We start from the raw sequence: 20,502 nt of genomic DNA, 5'->3' as shown, positions 1-20,502 counted from the left end.
ATACCAGTATGAAGGTACCATGCATACCAGGATGGGGGTGCCATACATACTAGTTTGAAGGTGCCATGCATACCAGAATGGGGATGGGGGTGCCATGTATACCAGGATTGGGATGGGGGCCACGTATAACAGGAAGGGAGGCCATAAATACCAGGATGGGGGATATTAGTACAGAATTGGGGGACATTACCCCTATAACAGTGTCAGAAGCAGAAATCCCCCCCCCCCCCATAACAATGCATTATGACCACATTTTTTGCTTCAATTTTTTTTTTCTATTTTCCTCCTCTAAAGCCTAGGTGCATCTCAGTCTGAAAAATCTGGTAGTTTTAAAGCTGCAATGAGTTGGTATCCATTAGACATTTGGACTCTGATGTGATAGGTATTTTGTTGTGTCGGGGGCTGGTCCTTCCAGTTTGATGGATCAGTAGATATGGATGTCCTCACTATTACACACCTGTTCTGGGTCTGGAATCTCCTCCAATCTCCTCAGTCCACTGTGGTTCATGTCGGGCTTTGCAGGTTGCCCAGTGTGTGATTATAATCTACTTAGGCCTTTTAAAGCCAATTAGGACACACACCTGTGGCTTTCGATTGTTATTCAAGACTTAAGTTCGCTATTCTCCCGCTCCTGTGCACACAATGTTACTGGCTGCTGTCCTTGCTGCCCTGATGACTTTGCTACATCCATCCTGCTGTTCCCAAGATTTCTGAGGGTGTCTCGTCCTCGCTCTTCACATGTCATCCTGTCAGCTGCACCGACGCCTGTGTACCCACCTGGACCTTGAGTTTAGTGTGTCTACTTCACCAGGTGAGCCATAATACTCACATTATGGCTTTGTCAGTTGAAACATTGCAGGGTCAAGTAAGAAGTCTGGTATTGAAGGGGTTTGACTATCAAGAAATTCTTGCTCAACAGGCCAGAAAGCAACATTGCTACAAAGATGGTTTCTCTTTCTGGAGGTCATGGCAAATTAAAATAAACATATTATTGGTAATTAATTTTGATGTTAACAATTGTCCAAGCTTAATTTCTCCTGTGGTGGTGCTGCCGTGACCATCTTATTGTCTAGTTACCCCTAACACAAAAAAAACTTCTTAGGGTGGTTTCAAATCCAGCGTTAAAATAAAAAAATAAATGCAGTTTGTTATGCATTTTTGTAGCCACATCCAGAATAGTGTCCAGCAAAAAGAAGAAGCCCTTTATTTTCATTTTCTATTTCTTGTCTTTCAAATTCTTTTTATTAGGAGATTTTTACAGTATAGGGAACAAGGGGTCATTAAAGGGATGCAGGGAAAGGAAAGGCAACCAAATAAAGGAAAAGAGAAAATGGGGTAGGGAGAAAGAGTAGAGAAGAAGAGAGAGAAAAAAAAAAAGGAAATGAAGATCATCTTAACATAATTGCACCTCAATGTTAACATACCTAGTGCAAAAACAACATAGAATGAAGTATAGATTAAAAGAATTCCTGCAACGTAATAAAACATCATATAGAGAGGCTTCTCTTGCTTGGAGGAAAAATTGCGTTCCAAGAGGATCATTTGGAATTATATTTAGGTAGAGAGTTATTCCTTAAAGCTAAGGAGATTTCAAAGGTGTTATGGGAGAACATAATTGATATTATGTTGGAAATAGAGGGAATATCCATCGATTTCCATTTTGACGCAATACACGTTTTTATAACAGAAAAAATATGTAAAGAAACTTGTCTAATTTTTTGAGGGAGGTCTTCTGCTTCCAGAAAAAGGAGAACCAATTGAGGAGATTTTTTTACAGGAGACTCATTGATTTTATTCAATAGTAAAGAGACATCTCTCCTAAGTATCGAAAGTTTTGGACATTCCCAGAATATGTGAAGAAGATTGCCCCTTTGACCACAATTCCTCCAGCACAAATCAGATTGATCAGGAAATACGTTCTTAACCCCTTTACTCCCGAGGGTGGTTTGCACGTTAATGACCAGGCAAATTTTTACAATTCTGACCACTGTCACTTTATGAGGTAATTACTCAGGAACGCTTCAACGGATCCCCCTGATTCTGAGATTGTTTTTTTCGTGACATATTGTACTTCATGATTGTGGTAAAATTTCTTCGATATCACTTGCGTTTATATGTGAAAACAACGGAAATTTGGTGAAAATTTTGCAATTTTCAAAATTTGAATTTTTATGCACTTAAATCAGAGAGATATGTCACACAAAATAGTTAATAAATAACATTTCCCACATGTCTACTTTATATCAGCACAATTTTGGAACAATTTTTTTTTTTTTATTAGGGAGCTATAAGGGTTAAAAGATGACCAGCGATTTCTCATTTTTCCAACAAAATTTACAAAACCATTTTTTTAGGGACCACATCACATTTGAAGTTACTTTGAGGGGTCTTTATGACAGAAAATACCCAAAATTGACACCATTCTAAAAACTGCACCCCTCAAGGTGCTCAAAACCACATTCAAGAACTTTATTAACCCTTCAGGTGCTTCACAGGAATTTTTGGAATGCGGAAGAAAAAAATTAACATTTAACTTTTTTCACAAAAATGCTACTTTAGACCCAATTTTTTTTATTTTCTCAGGGGTAACAGGAAAAAATGGACCCAAAAATTTGTTGTGCAATTTCTCCTGAGTAAACTGATACCCCATATGGGGGAGGAAACCACTGTTTGGGTGCACGGCAGGGTTCGGAAGGGAAGGAGCGGCATTTGACTTTTTGAATGTAAAATTTGCTTGAATAATTAGCGGACACCATGTTGCGTTTGGGGAGCCCCTGATGTGCCTAAACAGTGGAAACCCCCCACAAGTGACACCATTTTGGAAACTAGACCCCTCAGGGAACTTATCTAGATGTGTGGTGAGCACCTTGAACCCCCAGGTGCTTCACAGAAGTTTATAAAATTGAGCCGTAGAAATTAAAATTTTCACATTTTTCCCACAAAAAATGTTTTTCAGCTCCCAATTTTGCATTTTCGTAAGGGTAAGAGGAGAAATTGCACCATGCAGTTTGTGGTGCAATTTCTCCTGAATAAGCATATACCCCACATGTGGGGGAAAACCACTGTTTGGGCTACACGGCAGGGTTCAGAAGGGAAGGAGCGCCATTTGACTTTTTGAATGTAAAATTTACTTGAATACTTAGCGGATGTGCCCCTGATGTGCCTAAACAGTGGAAAAACCCCACAAGTGACACCATTTTGGAAACTAGACCCCTCATGGAACTTATCTAGATGTGTGGTGAGCACCCTGAACCCCCAAGTGCTTTGCAGAAGTTTATAACATGGAGCCGTGTAAATAGAAAAAATCTAACTTTTTCCACAAAAATAATGTTCTAGCCCCAATTTTTTTATTTTCACAAGGGTAAGAGGAGAAAATGGACCCCAAAAACTTTTGTGCAATTTCTCCTGAGTACTCCAATACCCCATATGTGGGGAAAATACAGTGTTTGGGCGCACGGCAGAGTTCAGAAGGGAAGGAGCACTGTGTGACTTTTTGAACGCAAAATTGGCTGGAATTGAGAGCAGATGTCATGTTGCGTTTGGAGAGCCCCTGATGTGCCTAAACAGTGGAAACCCCCCACAAGTGACCCCATTTTGGAAACTACACCCCTCAAGGATTTTATCAAGGGGTATAGTGAACATTTTGAATCCAGAGGTATGACACAGAATTTGATAACATTAGGTTATCATATTGAATAAGTTGTCATTAGTCTTGAGCGCAAGTGCTCGCTACTTGAGTTTTCATCAGGTACACGGGTATGCACCATGTATCACGGGTGCTCGAGTGATATGCTCGAGTCCCTGCTCGCATGTTTCATGGTTATTAGACACCCAAAAAAAAACATGCGGGGATCGCTCATGCATGGCAGGCAATCCCCGTGAGGTTTTTTGGCCACGAAGCATATGGGGCAGAGACTCGAGCATGTCACTTGAGCACACGCGATACTCAGTGCATACCCGAGCACCCGATGCAAACTCAAGTAGCGAGCACTTCCGCTCAACACTAGTCGCCATATCGTCATCATTTTTTATTTTTTTTTTACTTTTGAATAAAATCCCTAGCCCAACCCTAACCCTAGCACAACCCTAACCCTAGAGTTTATTTTTTCGCCGTTCCTCGTGCGGTATAAGTGATTAGATGACTTTATTCTTCGGGTCGGTGCGATTACAGCGATACCAGAATCATATCGGGCTTTTATGATTGACAGCTGTCGCACACTAAAAGACGCATTTTTTTGCAAAATCTAGTTTTTGCATCGCCATATTTTGAGAGCTATAATTTTTCCATATTTTGGCCGACAGAGTCATGTGATGGCTTGTTTTTTACGGGATGAGTTGACGTTTTTATTGATGCCATTTTCAGGCACTTGACATTTTTTGATCGTTTTCTATTCCGATTTTTGGGAGGCAGAATAAACAAAAACCAGTAATTCCAGAATTTTTTTCATGGTTTTTTTTTTATGCTGTTCCACGTGTGGTAAAATTGATAAGGCAGCATTATTCTTTGGGTCAGTACGTTTACAGCGGTACCACATTTATATCGTTTTTCTATGTTTTGGCGCTTTTACACAATAAAAGCTATTTTATAGAAAAAAAATTTTTGCATCACTTTATTCTGAGGGCTAGAACTTTTTTATTTTTCGGCCGCTGGAGCTGTTTGGTGCCTTGTTTTTTGCGGGACAAGATGACGTTTTCAGTGGTACCATTTTTATTTATATTCGTCTTTTTGATCGCGTTTTATTTCATTTTTTGTTTGGTGATATGATGATAAAGCATTGTTTTTTGCTTCTTTTTTTTTTTTCATGTTTTAACACTTTTTGGACTTTTAGTCTGTGTCCCACTCTGGGACTTTCACTTTTTTTTATTCTGATCGCCTGTATAGCACAGGAATGCAGCACCATCCCTGTGCTATACAGGCTGTCAGTGCTGCACAGGGAGAAGATAGTTTGGTCATGCACTGCGCATGACCAAAGAATCTTCCTGCTGTCTGGTGACACGGATGTTGTCATGATGACGTCAGATCGTCATGGCAACATCCAGGAAGCCGCGGCAGACAGCGCTGGTGGCCGGAAGAGGAGGTGAGTATTGCGATCACCTCCCCTTGCCACCGCAATGCTGCGATCGACTTCGATCGCAGCATTGAGGGGATTAATGTGCCGGGAGCGGTGCGGGACTGCTCCCTGCACATAGCACCGGGTGTCAGCTGTGACAATCAGCAATGATGTATTAATACGTATCAGGCTCTTAAAGCCCAGGGCGCAGATACATACTAATACGTCTTGGGCTTTGAAGGGGTTAAGTCAAGCGGGAGTGTAGAACCACCTAGATACAATTTAAATAGAAGATTTGTACGCTAGTTCCACCGCTTTATTCCATTTATCTAGGAAGATATGATTATTTAGATATTTTTCCCATCTCCACATATAATTCAGTTTTTCAAATGAGACATCAGAATTAAAAATTAAGTAGATATTCTTCATATTCCAAATTGAGTTATTCATAGGATTCTCTAAAAGAGTAACAAGTTCTCTTGAAAGGGTCAAAGGTAAAGAGAATTTATTTCTAATATACTTCCTTAAGTCTAGAAAATTATAGAATTCTTCATCAGGAAGATTGTATAGGGTTTTTAATGACTGAAAGTTTATAATGGAGTCTAATTTAGGCCCCGTTATAAGTGAAGAACTGTCTAGAATTCCAAATTTTTCACATTTTTTACATGGAAAATTTGGTAGAGCTGTATGAAAAATTGAGATAGGAAGTTTGTTGGGATTAATGTTACATTTATTAGTTTTTGAGATACAATACAGCTTTTTCCAAAGAGAGATAGTAGATTTAATCAAAGAGTGGTTAGGTAAAGGAAGAATGGGATATTATCAATGATGATAAAGAGGAATTATTATTAGAAGCTTTCTCAAGTTCCATCCAGGCAGATTTGTCGGACTCAAGGAACCAGTATCTACTTTGAAGAATGATATTAGAAGCATGGTAGGCATAGATATTGGGTAGGCCGATTCCACCATTTTTCTTATGTTTAAACAGTGAAAGCTTTGAGATCCTAGTGGGTTTAGATTTCCATGTAAAATTGGATAATTGTTTATGCAGTTTATTAATCCAATGGTCAGGGATTTGGATAGGGATAGTACGAAATATTGAAGTTTAGGAAGGATCATCATTTTAAAAAGAACAATCCTACCTAACCAAGACGTATCGGATTTATCAAAGTTGTCAAGGTTATCTTGTATGGATTTCTGAATATTATGTAGATTTTCATCTAAGATTTTGTAGCTTGGATTAGTAATTTTTATCCCCAAATAAGGAATACTAAATTTCTTCCATGAGTAAGGAAATTCATTTTTTAGGGATTTCTTTAGACTGGAATCTATGGAAAAAAAACAGTATTTTTGATTTCTTTATATTTACTTTATAATGAGAAACCAATGAAAAGGACTCAATCACTGAGGATACTGCTCGTTATGAATTTATAGGATCTGAAATTGTAATTAGTGTATCATCTGCAAAGAGCCCTATTTTATGCTGTCTTGAATTTGCAACAATACCCCTTATTAAATGATTACACCTAATAGATTCAGCAAAAGGCTCCATTATCAAGGTGAAGTGTAATGGGTATAATGGGTACCCCTGGAGAGTACCATTGGATATGGAGAAGCAATTAGAAAAAATGATTATTAACAGAGACTTTTGCTGAAGGGAAGGAGTATAAAGCAGAAATAGCTGTTAGAATTTGCCCTTGAAATCCAAATGTTTCAAGGGTGGCAAACTTTTAGTTCCAGTTTATACGGTCAAATGCCTTTTCGGCGTCCAGTGATAATAGAATTGAGGGGGATCTCCTTTCCTCTATGGATGATAACAAATTCAAAATTCTTCTCGTTCCATCCGAAGCCTGCCTTCCCTTAACAAAGCCAACCTGGTCTGAATGTATAAGTCCTGGCAGAACTTTGAGCAGTCTCTGGGCAATCGCTTTAGCATAGATCTTTAAATCTGAATTTAGCAATGAGATAGGCCTATAGCTCGATACTTCTGAGGGATCGCTGCCTTGTTTGGGAATCACTACTATAGTTGCTTGGAGAGATTCTTTGGGAAAAGAAGTCTCGTTGACTGCATGGTTGAACATGGAAGTTAATGAAAAAGAGAGATGTTGACTAAATATCTTATAATATTCATCATGTAAGCCGTCTGGGCCAGGTGACTTATTTTCCTTTAATTTTTGGATTGTTTAACTTATTTCATCTGTGGTAAAAGGGGAGTTTAACTGATTAATTTGTTCTAAATTGAGTTGGAAAAGACTAATATTAGTGAGGAATTGGTTAATTTAATTACAGTTGGGTTGTGGAGTAGAAGAGTCATCCTTTAGACTGTATAGAGAGGAGTAGAATAATGCAAATTGTTCTATTTCTTTTTAATACACTTCTGTCTTCAGCTCAAAAACATTAAAATCTGGAGTATTGTTTTCCATAAACATGCTTTGTGAAACCATCCTAAAGCACTGAACCTCTTTAAGCCACTGACAGACTTCACTCCAAGCAAGGACACTCCTGCTCAGGTCAAAGTCTATGGTGCTGACAGATGAATTAGATTGGATAATTCTTTTTGTCTATAATTATCTCATGTCTTTATTTCTCAAGAGCAGTAAATACAAAAGTAAATAAATTCTATGTTAAATACATAATTTTGACAAAAACAACAAAACTGAAAAAAAAATGTAAGTTGGTTTTCTGGGATTAATTTTTAGTTCAGTACTGGCTTGCATACATAGAAAATATTAAAGCTATATTCACACTACCTCTCTGCCGCCGCCACGGTCTTTGCTGACAGGCTGCAGAAGTGATGTCATAACGACAGTGTATGTAGCCATTGCAGCCAATCACTGGTCTCAGTTGGTCATTCTGTCTACACAGCCATCATCTATGAGACATAGAACTGATTTGCTGTTGTCGGGACATCACCTCTAAATAAAGACTAGGGCAGTTGCGGAGCGCAGTGCTGGACTTGGGGAGAGCGAGCACAGCTGTGCTTGTTGTTTTTTTAATGTCTACAAGCCTGTACTCAAAACTTAATCCAGGACAATCTCTTTTTTATATTTTTATAGCAGCTCTAAGTTTTGCAGACCTTCCTCGTGGATTTTCAAGAACATCCTGGAACTCAGGTGTAAGAACCTTTCGTTGTAGAATTTTCCATGCTTGATTATGCTGAAGATTTGGGAACTGTTCATCATCATCATCATCATCTGCTTCTGTACATTCCCTATTGCCTTGTCTAATTCTATGCCTAGCACTTAGATTTGGCTTTTCGTCCATGCGGATTCCACACAGAAATCTCTTAACTATTCGGTCTTCTAAGGAATGAAATGAAATGGCAACAAGTCTCCCTCCTGGTCTAAGAATCTTCTGAGCTGCCTGGAGTCCTGCATGGAGTTCGTTCAGTTCATCATTCACAAAGATACGAAGAGCTTGAAATGTTTTGGTTGCCACATGTGCTGGACGCTGAAGAAGATCTTTACGATTATAAAGGCAAACACCTGAAAAACAAAATGTAGAAAATACAATCAAAAGCTTTGAATCCTTTTAGATACCAAAATATACATTTTCTTTGGCATCTTGGTCTGTTAAGTGTATCTATTATCCAGGTAAATAACATTTCAAACTTGAGTTCACTATTTATAATGAAATTTGCATAGTCCCAAAAGTAGATCGGGTGTGACAGTTTTGGTTAGGCCTTACATTTAATGGTTATGGACACCTTTGGGTATGGAAAAATTACTAAAATGACAGTTCCAGGTTGCAATCTTCATTCCATAATTTACTATCAGACAACATGATATGCAGTTTGCAGCCAGATTCAAGTTTCAGATTATCCTAATGTTGGAGTGTCATTCCAGTAATACAGGCTGGATTTGAGGTCTGAGTATTTGGGTATTGCTATCTTCAATGATCTCCATGTTCTTACATCCTTTTCTACAACCCATTTACTCTGCCCTACTGGAGATAGATTTCAACAGCCTTCTCCCCTCCCTGCTGCTATTTGTTGCAACCAAAAGCCAAGAGTTCTGTTAGATTTATAACATTTTTGCAAAAGCAGGCAGCTACATAAGCTACAAACAGACACTCTTCTGTAGACAGCAAACTAGAAGATTATTTAGAAAGTTGCTTAACCCCTTCACCACCTTGGGTTTTCCGTTTCTGCGGTTTCGTTTTTTGCTCCCTTTCTTCCCAGAGCCATAACGTTTTTATTTTTGTGTCAATTTGGCTGTGAGGGCTTGTTTTTTGCAGGATGATTTGTACTTTTGAACGACACCATTGATTTTACCACATAGTGTACTGGAAAATGGGGAAAAAAATTCCAAGTGCGGTGAAATTGCAAAAAAAAGTGCAATTTCACAATTTTTTTTACCATGGTCACTAAATACTAAAACTGCCCTGCCGTTATGATTCGATTCTACAGGTCATTATGAGTTCATATATAACAAACATGTATAGGTTCTTTTTTATTTATGTGGTGAAAAAAATCCAAAGTTTGTAAACAAAAAAAAAAAACAAAAAAAAAAAGCACCATTTTCCAAGGATCTGGTGAGGGCTTATTTTTTGAGTGCCGAGCTGACGTTTTTATTGATACCATCTTGGGGTAGAGACAATGTTTTGATCGCCCGTTATTGCATTTTATTTAAATGTTGCGGTGACCAAAAAACGTAATTCTGGAGTTCACCGATTGGGTTAATTCTTTTTATATATTGAGAGATCGGGCGGTTCTGAATAGGGCAATACCAAATATGTGAATTTTTTATTGTTTTATTTTAAATAGGGTCAAAGGGGGGTGATTTGAACTTTTATATTTTTTAAATATTTTTAAACATTTTTTTTTTTTTTTTTTACTGGCTTCAATAGTCTCTATGGCAGACTAGAAGCTGCAATCATCTGATCGCTTGTGTTACACATAGTGGGTCTCCAGCCCTGCTATGTGTAACAAAAATGCTGATCTGTTATGAGCACCGGCCACAGGGCGAGATCATGTTAAATGTCGCTGTCAGAGATTGACAGCGGCATTTAACATGTTAAAAGCAGCGGGTGGATTGCGATTTCTCCCTGCAGCTGTTAGAAGCACATGACAGCTAATTAAATATATGTCATAGGTCATAAAGGGGTTAACTTTGCATTTAGAAAGAAAATGGAAAAATAAAAAAATCTACATGAAGGTGTACATCGTCTTCAACCCCTTTGTGACGTGAGTAGTGTTGAGCATTCCGATACTTTTCGAATATCGTATACCGGAAGCGGAAGTTCCCATAATGCAATGAGCCAGTTTCATTTTATTCAGCCAATGAGGATCCTAAGAAGTGTGGGCACATCCTGTTAGGCATGTAGGCATGTTAACTAATGGCATGGCTGTGATTGGCTGCTGAAATGATGTCATGATGCACTATAAAAGCCGCCGCCGCCATTTTGAGCTCACTCTGCTGTGAATTCAGTTAGGGATAGGACGCTGTTGTTCTGAGGGACAGTTTTAGCTACCTATTTGCTCTACTCTGCTTTACCCAAGCTACTTTATAAATCGCTGTGCCTTGCAGCGCTAGTGCACAGTTCTCTGTGCTGTTCACCGCTGTCTGCAAGGTCTCTGTGTGTGAGTGCAGCTCACCCTGTAGTGTGTGCTTCAGCCACGTCTGGTTGTAGTGCGCTCAGCGTGCGTCACTGCCTCATACATTGTCCTTTTTTGCTAATTGATCATTTTTCCTGATTTATCCTATTAGTGTGGTGGTTCCATCCGTATTCAGCTACACTGGTTCCAAACACACTATATAGGAGTAGTTAGAGGAGCCTTTCTGCAGCATTGTGCCCTGCAGCCCCAGCCAGATTAGTATTAGCCTATTTTTTGCAGCCTCATCTATTGCATTGCAGGTTACCTTCCTGCATTGTAATAGCTACAAAAAGTTTGTGATACTATCGGTATTACCTCTTTGGGCACATCCAGTGTCTTTTTGTGACAAAAAAAAACCTAAATAAAGTTCACCAAACACTCATCTTTACAGTTGTGTAGGCCACATTAGCTCAGATTAAAGTCTAGTCCACACTTTATAAAATTAGTGTTTCTTATACCTGTTAGCAGCTGTTCAGGAATAAGCACACTAAGCCCTTAGTACTTTTCTGCCTATCTTTATCAGTCTACCAAGATGAAGAAGGCAGGGAGTAAGACATGTGGTCGTGGTCGTGGGCGTGGAGTTTCTGCAGGGAGAGGACGTGAGGATTCTGTGCCTGCAGGGAGAGGACGTGGGGATTCTGTGCCTGCTACGGGCACCAGTGACTCAGCATCCCCCAGTTTTACAAGGGAACAGTCTTTTATGCGCAGCTTTGTAGGAGCTAGCCATACCCCACTGCTGCGGGAGGACCAAATTGAAGCCGTTGTCGGATGGATGGCAGCTAACGCATCAACTTCAATTAGTTCCAGATCCTCTCAGGTCCTGAGCACTGAAGAGCACCCATCTGTCTCTTCACCACCTGCCAAATTGCCCAGGCAGTAAGAGAGCCCTGGTCAGGAGCCATCTCTACTTCTGTTCTCTGAATCTCTTGGCTTGGAAAGAGGGGGCCAGCCAAGCAGAATTCAAGAATTCGAAGAAGGGGTAGTATGCAGTGACTGTTTTGTGTCTCTGAATCTGAAGAGGCGGGTGGGCCAGTGCCTATGGTCAGCAGCACACCTCAGTAAACATCTGATGAAGAGACTCAGGTGCATTTTCTGGTGCGTACTTTGCTGTCGAGACTACCCAGGAGAAGTAGTTGTTTGAAGAGGGTGGTGTAGATGATGAGGTCCTTGACCCATCATGGCGTGAGGGACAGAAAGGTGGTGGGAGCAGCTCTGAGGAAGAGATTCTCCGAATGGCCCAAAAAGGAGGGAGAGGGAAGGGGCAGACTTGGTTGCCTGTAGCCTCTACTTCGGCACCCATTAGGAGCATGGCTCTTCCAAAATCCAAAGCGGGCGCTCCCAAGACTTGCAGTGCCTGGTCCTTTTTTGACACAGTTGCAGATGACATTTGCTTTGTCAAATGCAAGCTGTGTAATCAGAAGGTGAAAAGAGGGAAAAGTGTCAGCAACCTCAATACCACAAATATGTGGAAACATGTGCGGACCAAGCACGTGGTGGAGTTACAAAAACACACTGAAGACTTAGGTCAACCTACAGCGCCACCTACCACCTCTTCAGCTCGTGTTGTGGCCTCTTCCTCCAGCTCACACACAGCTGGTTCGGCTTCCTCACAGGATCACCATGGAAGAACCTCTGGCACTGTTGTACAGAGACACAGTGTAATTCCACCCACAGCACCACTTTCGCTGTCATCCTCACACTCCCAGGCCAGTCTACAGCCATCGTTAGCACAGGCATGGGAGAAAAGTCGCCCATACTCGGCAAACCACCCCCGAGCACAGGCTCTGAATGCTGGCATTGCAAAACTACTGGCCCTTGGAATGCTATCTGTTATGATCTGCTACAAGCACTAAGGAAAGACAGGAGATCTGTCCCTACAATAGAACTAAGCTAGATCCCTACGATGTAACGGGGAACCTGATCCTGCGATCAGACCCGCTAAAGTCCTCAGCTAGTCTCAACGAAGACCTATAGATGTGAGGGAGGGATCCCTACAAGAACTAGGGACTGGGAGAAAGATGGACACCTCCTAGCAGAAATTGTAGCAGTAAAAAGACAAACAAACAACATAGAACATAGAGGTCAAAAGACCTAGCTAAACTGACTGAGAAAGGTAACAAAGCACCTGGCTAGCTTAAGAGTAGAAATTACAATGAAGTCCAGCAAGGCCAGAAGGGCGAAGCAGGATTAAATAGGCAAAAACGGTCATGTGACCAGCATAATAGAAAAAACCTAACAGGAGAGTTCTAACAGTACCCCCTCTTCTATGAGGATCCTCTGGATCCTATAGGCCCAGGCTTATCAGGAAACCTCTTGTGAAACGCTCTGACAAGTCTGGAAGCAGAAACCTCCAACCTAACAGCAGATTGGTTAACTATCTGAAGTACCTTAAACGGCCCTACAAATTTCGGGCCCAATTTTTTAGAAGGAATCCTCAACCGCAGATTCTTAGAGGACAACCAAACCATGTCACCAACCGTAAACAAAACCTCTTGACGTTTCCTGTCAAAGTACCTCTTAGATTTTTTGTTAGCCTCCTGAAGATTACCACGCACATCCGTCCAAACTCTTTCCAAATCACCGGAAAAACTCTCCTCCTCAGGCACAGCCGATACCAATTTGGAGAATGACCCAAAAGACGGATGTCTCCCAGAACAACAAAAAAAAGGCGAACACCCAGCAGAAGAGGATGTATGGTTGTTAAGAGCAAATTCAGCAAGCGGCAGAAACCCAGACCACCCCTCTTGATTGTCTGCCACAAAACAACGCAAGAACTGCTCAACATCCTGGTTCTTCCTTTCTGTCTGGCCATTAGACTCAGGATGATATCCAGATGAAAATGACAAATGAACTCCCAATCTGTCACAAAAGGCACGCCAAAAACGAGCCACGAACAGAGGTCCCCTATCAGAAACAATGTCAGTAGGAACACCATGGAATCTGACAATCTCCTTTACAAAGGTCTTAGCGAGTGTCTTAGCGCAGGGCAGTTTGATGAAGGGAACCAAGTGACAAATCTTGCTAAAACGGTCCACGACCACCCAGATGACCGTGAAACCCTCAGAGGGGGGAAGGTCAGTAATAAAGTCCATAGCCAGATGTGTCCAAGGTGCACTAGGAACCTCCAGAGGGCAAAGCAACCCCGCAGCAGGAGTATGTGAAGACTTAGATCTAGCACACACAGTACATTGATGCACCCACTTAATGACCTCCTTCTGCCATCCAGGCCACCAAAACTGTGACCCACAAGTCTCTAGGTCTCAGAAATTCCAGGATGACCTGCCAACCGAGACTCATGACACTCAACAAACAAATCTCTCCTAAAGGTCCTAGGCACAAACAACCTCCCATGGGGAGTGTTAGATGGGGCATTCTCCTGTGCTTTAAGAATCTCATCTTCCAAAACGGAGTCGAATGCAGCAATCACAACACCTTCTTGTAAAATGCTCTCCTCCTCCTCAGCACCGACCATGGGAGAAAAGCTGCGAGACAAAGCATCAGCTTTAACATTCTTGGTACCCGGGATGTAAGTAACGGAAAAATTAAACCGCGAAAAAAAAAGTGCCCACCTAGCCTGACGGGCATTCAAGCGCTTGGCAGCATCAAGATAGATCAGATTTTTATGATCAGTGAAAACCTGAATGGGAAAATCAGCACCTTCCAAGAGATGACGCCAGTGTTCAAATGCGAGTTTAATAGCCAGCAATTCCCGATTACCAATATCGTAATTAAGTTCAGTCTCAGAAATTTTTTTTGAAAAAAAGGCACAGGGATGTACTCCATCCTTGTTTTCCTGAGACAACACCGCACCGACCCCCACAGAAGAAGCATCAACCTCAACCAAAAACGGCTTAGTCACATCAGGCTGCATAAGGATGGGGGCAGAGCTGAACCTCTCCTTTAGAAACACAAAAGCTTCAATTGCCTCAGTAGTCCACTGAACCGTATTAGAACCTTTCCTGGTGAGATCGGTCAGTGGTTTAACAATAATAGAAACATTTTTAATGAATTTTCTGCAATAATTGGCGAAACCCAAAAACCTCTGTATCGATTTCAAACCAATAGGCCTAGGCCATTCCTGCACAGCTTGAACTTTCACCGGGTCCATCTCAAAGCCCTCGCTGGAGATAATGTAGCCCAAAAAACTAACTCTCTGTACAGCGAACTCACATTTCTCCAGCTTAGCAAAAAGCAAATTGTCAATCAATAACTGCAATACCTCACGTACGCTCCGCCAATGAGACTCCAGGTCAGGCGAATAAATCAAAATGTCATCCAAATACACAACCACATTTTTGCCGATCAAAGGTCTAAGGATGTCATTAATAAGATTCTGAAAAAATGCTGGTGCATTGGTAAGACCAAAAGGCATAACCAAATTCTCAAAATGACCCACAGGAGTGTTAAAAGCAGTCTTCCATTCATCACCCTCCTTCATGCGCAACAAATTGTATGCCCCCCGGAGATCAATTTTAGAGAACCACTTGGCCCCCACTAACTGGTTAAAAATAAGGAAACAATGGCAGTGGGTAGGGATTGAGTACAGTAATTTTATTAATCTCGCAAAAGTCCAAACAAGGACGTAAACCGCTGTCCTTTTTTTTTACAAAAAAAAATCCAACAGCCACAGGTGACTTAGAGGGTCTGATATGACCGGCGGCCAAGCTCGTCTGTATGTATTCCTCCAAAGCCTTTCTCTCAGGAATAGTCAGATTAAATAAACGACTTTTAGGAAGAGTCGCTCCAGGGACAAATTCAATGGTACAATCGTAGTCTCTATGGGGAGGCAAAATTTGCTACTCCTCCTCAGAAAAAACTTTCCAAAAATCCTGAATAGGTACAGGTAATTCCCCTTTATCCACAGCAGCAATGCGCCCGTTACAACACTTGTCATAACACTTAGGGCTCCAGGACTTAATTTCATTGGTAGACCAATCCAGTACAGGATTGTGCAATTTTAACCAGGGCAACCCCAAAACTACTGGAGAAGGCAAATTATTTAATACCACCAAATCCAAATTTTCTTGGTGAATACCATTAATAGTGAGGGGAAATTCATAAACCTTGTGAGTAACACATTTCAAGGGAGAGCCATCGACAGAAACCAAGGCAATAGGGGATGACAAAGGTTTGGGTTTTAAATTAAGTTTTTCCAAGAATCCCCCATCAATCACATTCAGAGTTGAACCACAATCCACAAATACCCGAAATTCAATTAATTCTTCCTGAGCTGCGGTAGTAGCAGAAAGAAATACACCCTTAGTGTTTAAACAGGCTATACGGGCGTAACTGACCTTTTTTTTTTCTTTGTTCATACGAAGCACACAGTTCTTAATGAAATAGTCAGATTTGCCGCAATAAAAGCACAAACCTTCAGAAAACCTGCGGTCTTATTCCTGAGAGCGGGGTGACATCGCCCCAATCTCCATCAGCTCTCCAGTGTCAATACAGACCCTCTCAAGACTCGGAGCTGACATGGCAGAGGATTTACTCTCATTAACCCTTGCACGCAGTCTCCTGTCCACCCGTATAGCTAATTGCATAGCCTCCTGCAAATTTCCAGGTGTAGGATAAGCAATCAGCAGATCCTTAACCCTTTCACCTAGCCCAGCAAGAAACAAACTTTTCAGAGCTGAATCGTTCCACCCCACCTGAGCAGACCACCGACGGAAGTGAGTACAATAATTTTCCACATTACCTGATCCCTGCCTCAAATGTCTCAACTGATGAGACACGATCAGGATCATCATACAACCACCCCAAAGCAGAAAAAAAACTATCCACTGATCTAAAGCACGGATCACTAGGTTGGAGAGAAAAGGCCCACCCCTGAGGTTCTTTGCGCAAAAGTGACATTATGAACCCTATGCGCTGTGATTCATCACCAGAGGATCTGGGTCTCAAATGAAAATACAATAAACAAGCATTTTTAAAGGAAAAAAAATCTTGCTGTTCACCAAAAAATAAATCAGGCAATCGTACCTTTGGCTCCACAAAATGCGCTCCAGAACAGCTACTCACGTGTTGTTGGAGCTCGGCCACCTCCAGAGAGAGTCCCTGCAGGCGTTGAGCCAAATCCTGAACCGACACCATGATGGAAACTGGAGGGCTTTCCTTAGAGAAATTTTTTGGGCTGGACTTACTGTTATGATCTGCTACAAGCACTAAGGAAAGACAGGAGATCTGTCCCTACAATAGAACTAAGCTAGATCCCTACAATGTAACGGGGAACCTGATCCTGCGATCAGACCCGCTAAAGTCCTCAGCTAGTCTCAACGAAGACCTATAGATGTGAGGGAGGGATCCCTACAAGAACTAGGGACTGGGAGAAAGATGGACACCTCCTAGCAGAAATTGTAGCAGTAAAAAGACAAACAAACAACATGGAACATAGAGGTCAAAAGACCTAGCTAAACTGACTGAGAAAGGTAACAAAGCACCTGGCTAGCTTAAGAGTAGAAATTACAATGAAGTCCAGCAAGGCCAGAAGGGCGGAGCAGGATTAAATAGGCAAAAACGGTCATGTGACCAGCATGATAGAAAAAACCTAACAGGAGAGTTCTAACACTATCATTCAGGCTGGTGGAGACTGACACCTTCCGTAACTTTATGGCATTGGCAGTCCCACAATACAACGTGCCCAGCCGCTTTTATTTCAGCAGGCAAGCTGTCCCTGCCCTGCAACAGCATGTGGAGGGAAAAATTAAACATGCGCTACAAAACGACGTCAGTAGCAAGGTCCACCTGACCACCGATGCGTGGACCAGTAAGCATGGACAGGGACGATACCTTTCCCTCACTGCCCATTGGGTAAATGTTGTGGAGCCGGGTACAGATCTTGAGAGTGGCGCTGTACGTGTTCTGCCAACTCCAAGGATTGCAGGAATCCAGTCTGTACACATTGACTCCTCCTCATACTCCAGTTCCTCTGAATCAGCGCTGCAGGAGGCGTCACGGTCTACCTCCACATCGACCCGTGAACGGTTACCTGTTATGATGACCGATATGAGCACAGCCGTGGCCAAACGTCAACAGGCCGTATTAAAATTAATTTCTTTGGGGAATCGAAGCCACACAGCGCAGGAGCTCTGGAATGCCAACAAGCAGCAGAGCGACGTGTGGTTTGTGCCAGCGAATCTCCAGCAAGGCATGGTAGTGTGTGACAATGGCCGAAATCTGGTGCCAGCTCTGGGCCTAGGCAACCTCACTCACATCCCATGTCTGGCACATGTGCTCAACTTGGTCGTGCAGAGTTTTTTGAGGGACTATTCAGATCCTGATGCACTGCTTCACAAGGTCCGCATAGAGTGCGCGCACTTGCGGCGTTCCAGCAAAGCAAGATCAATGTTACATATGTTGGAGAGGTTGTGTGAGCAGCAGACAGCAGTAATGGAGTACCAGCAGCAGCAGGCGCAAACAAGTTGCAGTGCGCACCATTCACACTTCACCACCACTCAGTGGGCCTCTATGAAGGACATTTGCCACGTTTTGCGTGCCTTCGATTATTCCACGCGGATGGCGAGTGAAGATGATGCACTAGTCAGCATGACTATCCCCCTTATCTGCCTGCTTGAAAAAACACTGCAAGCACTAAGGGAGGAGGTTTTGGAAGAGGTGGAGGATGAGGAGTCACAAATGCCATCTGCTTCTGTACAGTCTGCGCAACGTGGTTCCTCACAAAGGCCTAAGCAGGGGACACTTTGTGAGGAGGATGAGGAGTCAATGGAGGAGGAAGACATCTGTCCAGAGGAGGGAGGTACACAATGCTCTAGTAGTCAGTATCTAGAGCGAGGGTGGGGTGATGCAGAGCAGGCAGAGATCACGCCTCAAGCAGGGGACAGCGTTTCTTGGTCAGTTGGCAGTCTGCAGCACATGGTTGATTTCATGCTGCAGTGCCTGAGAAACAACCGCCGCATCGCCCACATTCTCAACACGGCTGATTATTGGGTGTCCACCCTCCTAGATCCTCGCTACCGGGACAACTTACAAAGCCTCATAACACCGCTTAACTGGGAGGGTAAAATACGGGAGTACCAAGACGCACTGGTGCATTCCATCATGTTCTCCATTCCAACCGAGAGCAGCGCTGCTAGTGCTTTACAAAGCAGCTCAGTGCGTCGAGGCAGTGGAGGAAGCTCTGCACAAAGAGGGAGCAGAAGCAGCGCCTCAGCACAAGGCAAGACCAGTATGGCCCAAATGTGGCAAAGTTTTGTGTCCCCGCCGCCACAAATGTCTACACCATCACAGACGGCTCCAATCAGCAGGAGGCAACGTTTCCGTCAGATGGTGACAGACTACATGTCTTGCCCTCTCAGTGTACTCCCACACTGTTCTTCCCCTTTCAAGTTTTGGGTCTCTAAGCTGGATACATGGCCAGAGCTTAGCCAGTATGCATTGGAGCTGCTGGCTTGCCCTGCTGCTAGTGTATTATCGGAACGCGTCTTTAGTGCCGCAGGTGGTATACTAACAGACCGTCGCATGCACCTATCCTCCGATAACGTTGACCGGCTTACTTTTCTGAAAATGAACAAGGCCTGGATCTCGCATGAATTTGCCAGTCCTCTTCCAGAATAAATAATTGGTTGGCAACAGTATCCAGGTCTCCTGTTGTGTACATGTTTCTACCACCTGAACTGTAATCCCTGAGCTCCAACACCGCCAGTTGGCGCTCAGAAGTGAAGTCTGCACAGTCAACGCTAGCTCCAGTGTTATTGGGGTTCAGTAACGTCAGCTGATCCCCAGCTGTGCGTACGGCAATTTCTCCTGCTCTGTCCACATTCACACTACTACAGATTTTAAAGTTGCTCCAATTACACCTCTGGCTTCTCTGTTTTCAGTATTATGCCTGAGCTCCAACACCACCAGTTGGCGCTCAGAAGTGCCGTCTGCACAGTCAACACTTGCTGCCATGTTATTGGGTTTCAGTAACGTCAGCTGTTCCCCTGCTGTGTGTACGGCAATTTCTCTTGCTCTGTCCACATTCACACTACTAGTCTACTGCACTGATTTTAAAGTTGCTCCAATTAGGCCTCTGGCTCCACTCTGTTTTTAGTATTTACCCTGGGTTCCAGTGCCGCCAGCTGTTTCCCAGCAGTGTCTTTGGCACGGGTACTCCCTCCTGCCCAGCCTGGTTCCAGCAAGCCAGCTGTTTCCGGGTAGTGTCAACGTCACTTTGCCTCCAATGCGTTGTCCTGTCATGTTGCGGTCGGGTTAGCCGACTCTATGGTGCCTGCAGTTTAGGTGACTCCTATGTGGGCTGCGGAATCTGGCAATGAAGGCTGGTTCCATAGTGCCAATAAGACAAATGTAGCGCCCCGAGGGTTCGGTCGCTACAGGGGTATTGCACCTCTGCCAGAGGTGTGATATTCCACTCCCAGGTGAGGATGGAGTGTGGACCAGGGCTCAGTTAGCTGCATACAGCACACTCACCCCATTTCCGAGGGACAGCTCAACGGTACTCCCATTAGACAGAAATGCAGGTACGACAGACCATGTCCCTGGCTGGAGTGGGGAGGGGGGAGGAATACCCAGTGATGTAGGAGCAGATAGGTGTTGGTTCCTGAGCGTAGGCAGGAGCCCATTGGTTGCTGGTCACCTGGGCTCATGTACTAGGGGAAGGTATATAAGGTGGGCACCATCTTAGTTCTGGGTCAGTTCAGTCAGAGAAGAAGCAGAGTGGAGATGTGACAGGGAGCTGTGGCTCAGCCTCGGCCCAGCTTCACGAGGCAGGCCTAGGGTGAAGGCCGGAGCCAGGAGAAAGGAACAGAAGCAGAAAGGAACAGACACGGAAAGGAACAGCAAGGGACAGAAGAGAGAGAGAGAGAGAGGAACAGAAGGGCTCAGGAACAAGAAGGC

At 43.0% G+C, this 20,502-nt stretch overlaps 1 protein-coding gene across 7 annotated transcripts in view; it reads right to left on the bottom strand.

Moving 5' to 3' along the window:
• Positions 1-303: 303 nt before the first annotated feature.
• METTL15 (methyltransferase 15, mitochondrial 12S rRNA N4-cytidine) overlaps positions 304-20,502 on the bottom strand; it is a 410,148-nt gene continuing 389,949 nt past the window's right edge. For all 7 annotated transcript variants that reach the window (XM_073658075.1, XM_073658073.1, XM_073658071.1 and 4 more), the window contains one exon: positions 304-8,536. In XM_073658075.1, coding sequence (XP_073514176.1) covers positions 8,094-8,536 — 443 coding nt within the window. In that variant the 3' untranslated portion in view covers positions 304-8,093. The remainder of the gene's footprint in view (positions 8,537-20,502) is intronic.

Source organism: Phyllobates terribilis, unplaced genomic scaffold (genome assembly GCF_046119375.1).
Source record: "Phyllobates terribilis strain yellow unplaced genomic scaffold, ASM4611937v1 Scaffold_13__5_contigs__length_258822181, whole genome shotgun sequence".
Classification (NCBI taxonomy): domain Eukaryota; kingdom Metazoa; phylum Chordata; class Amphibia; order Anura; family Dendrobatidae; genus Phyllobates; species Phyllobates terribilis.
Note: the sequence above shows the minus strand (reverse complement) of the source record. Positions and strands in the feature narration are given on the sequence as shown.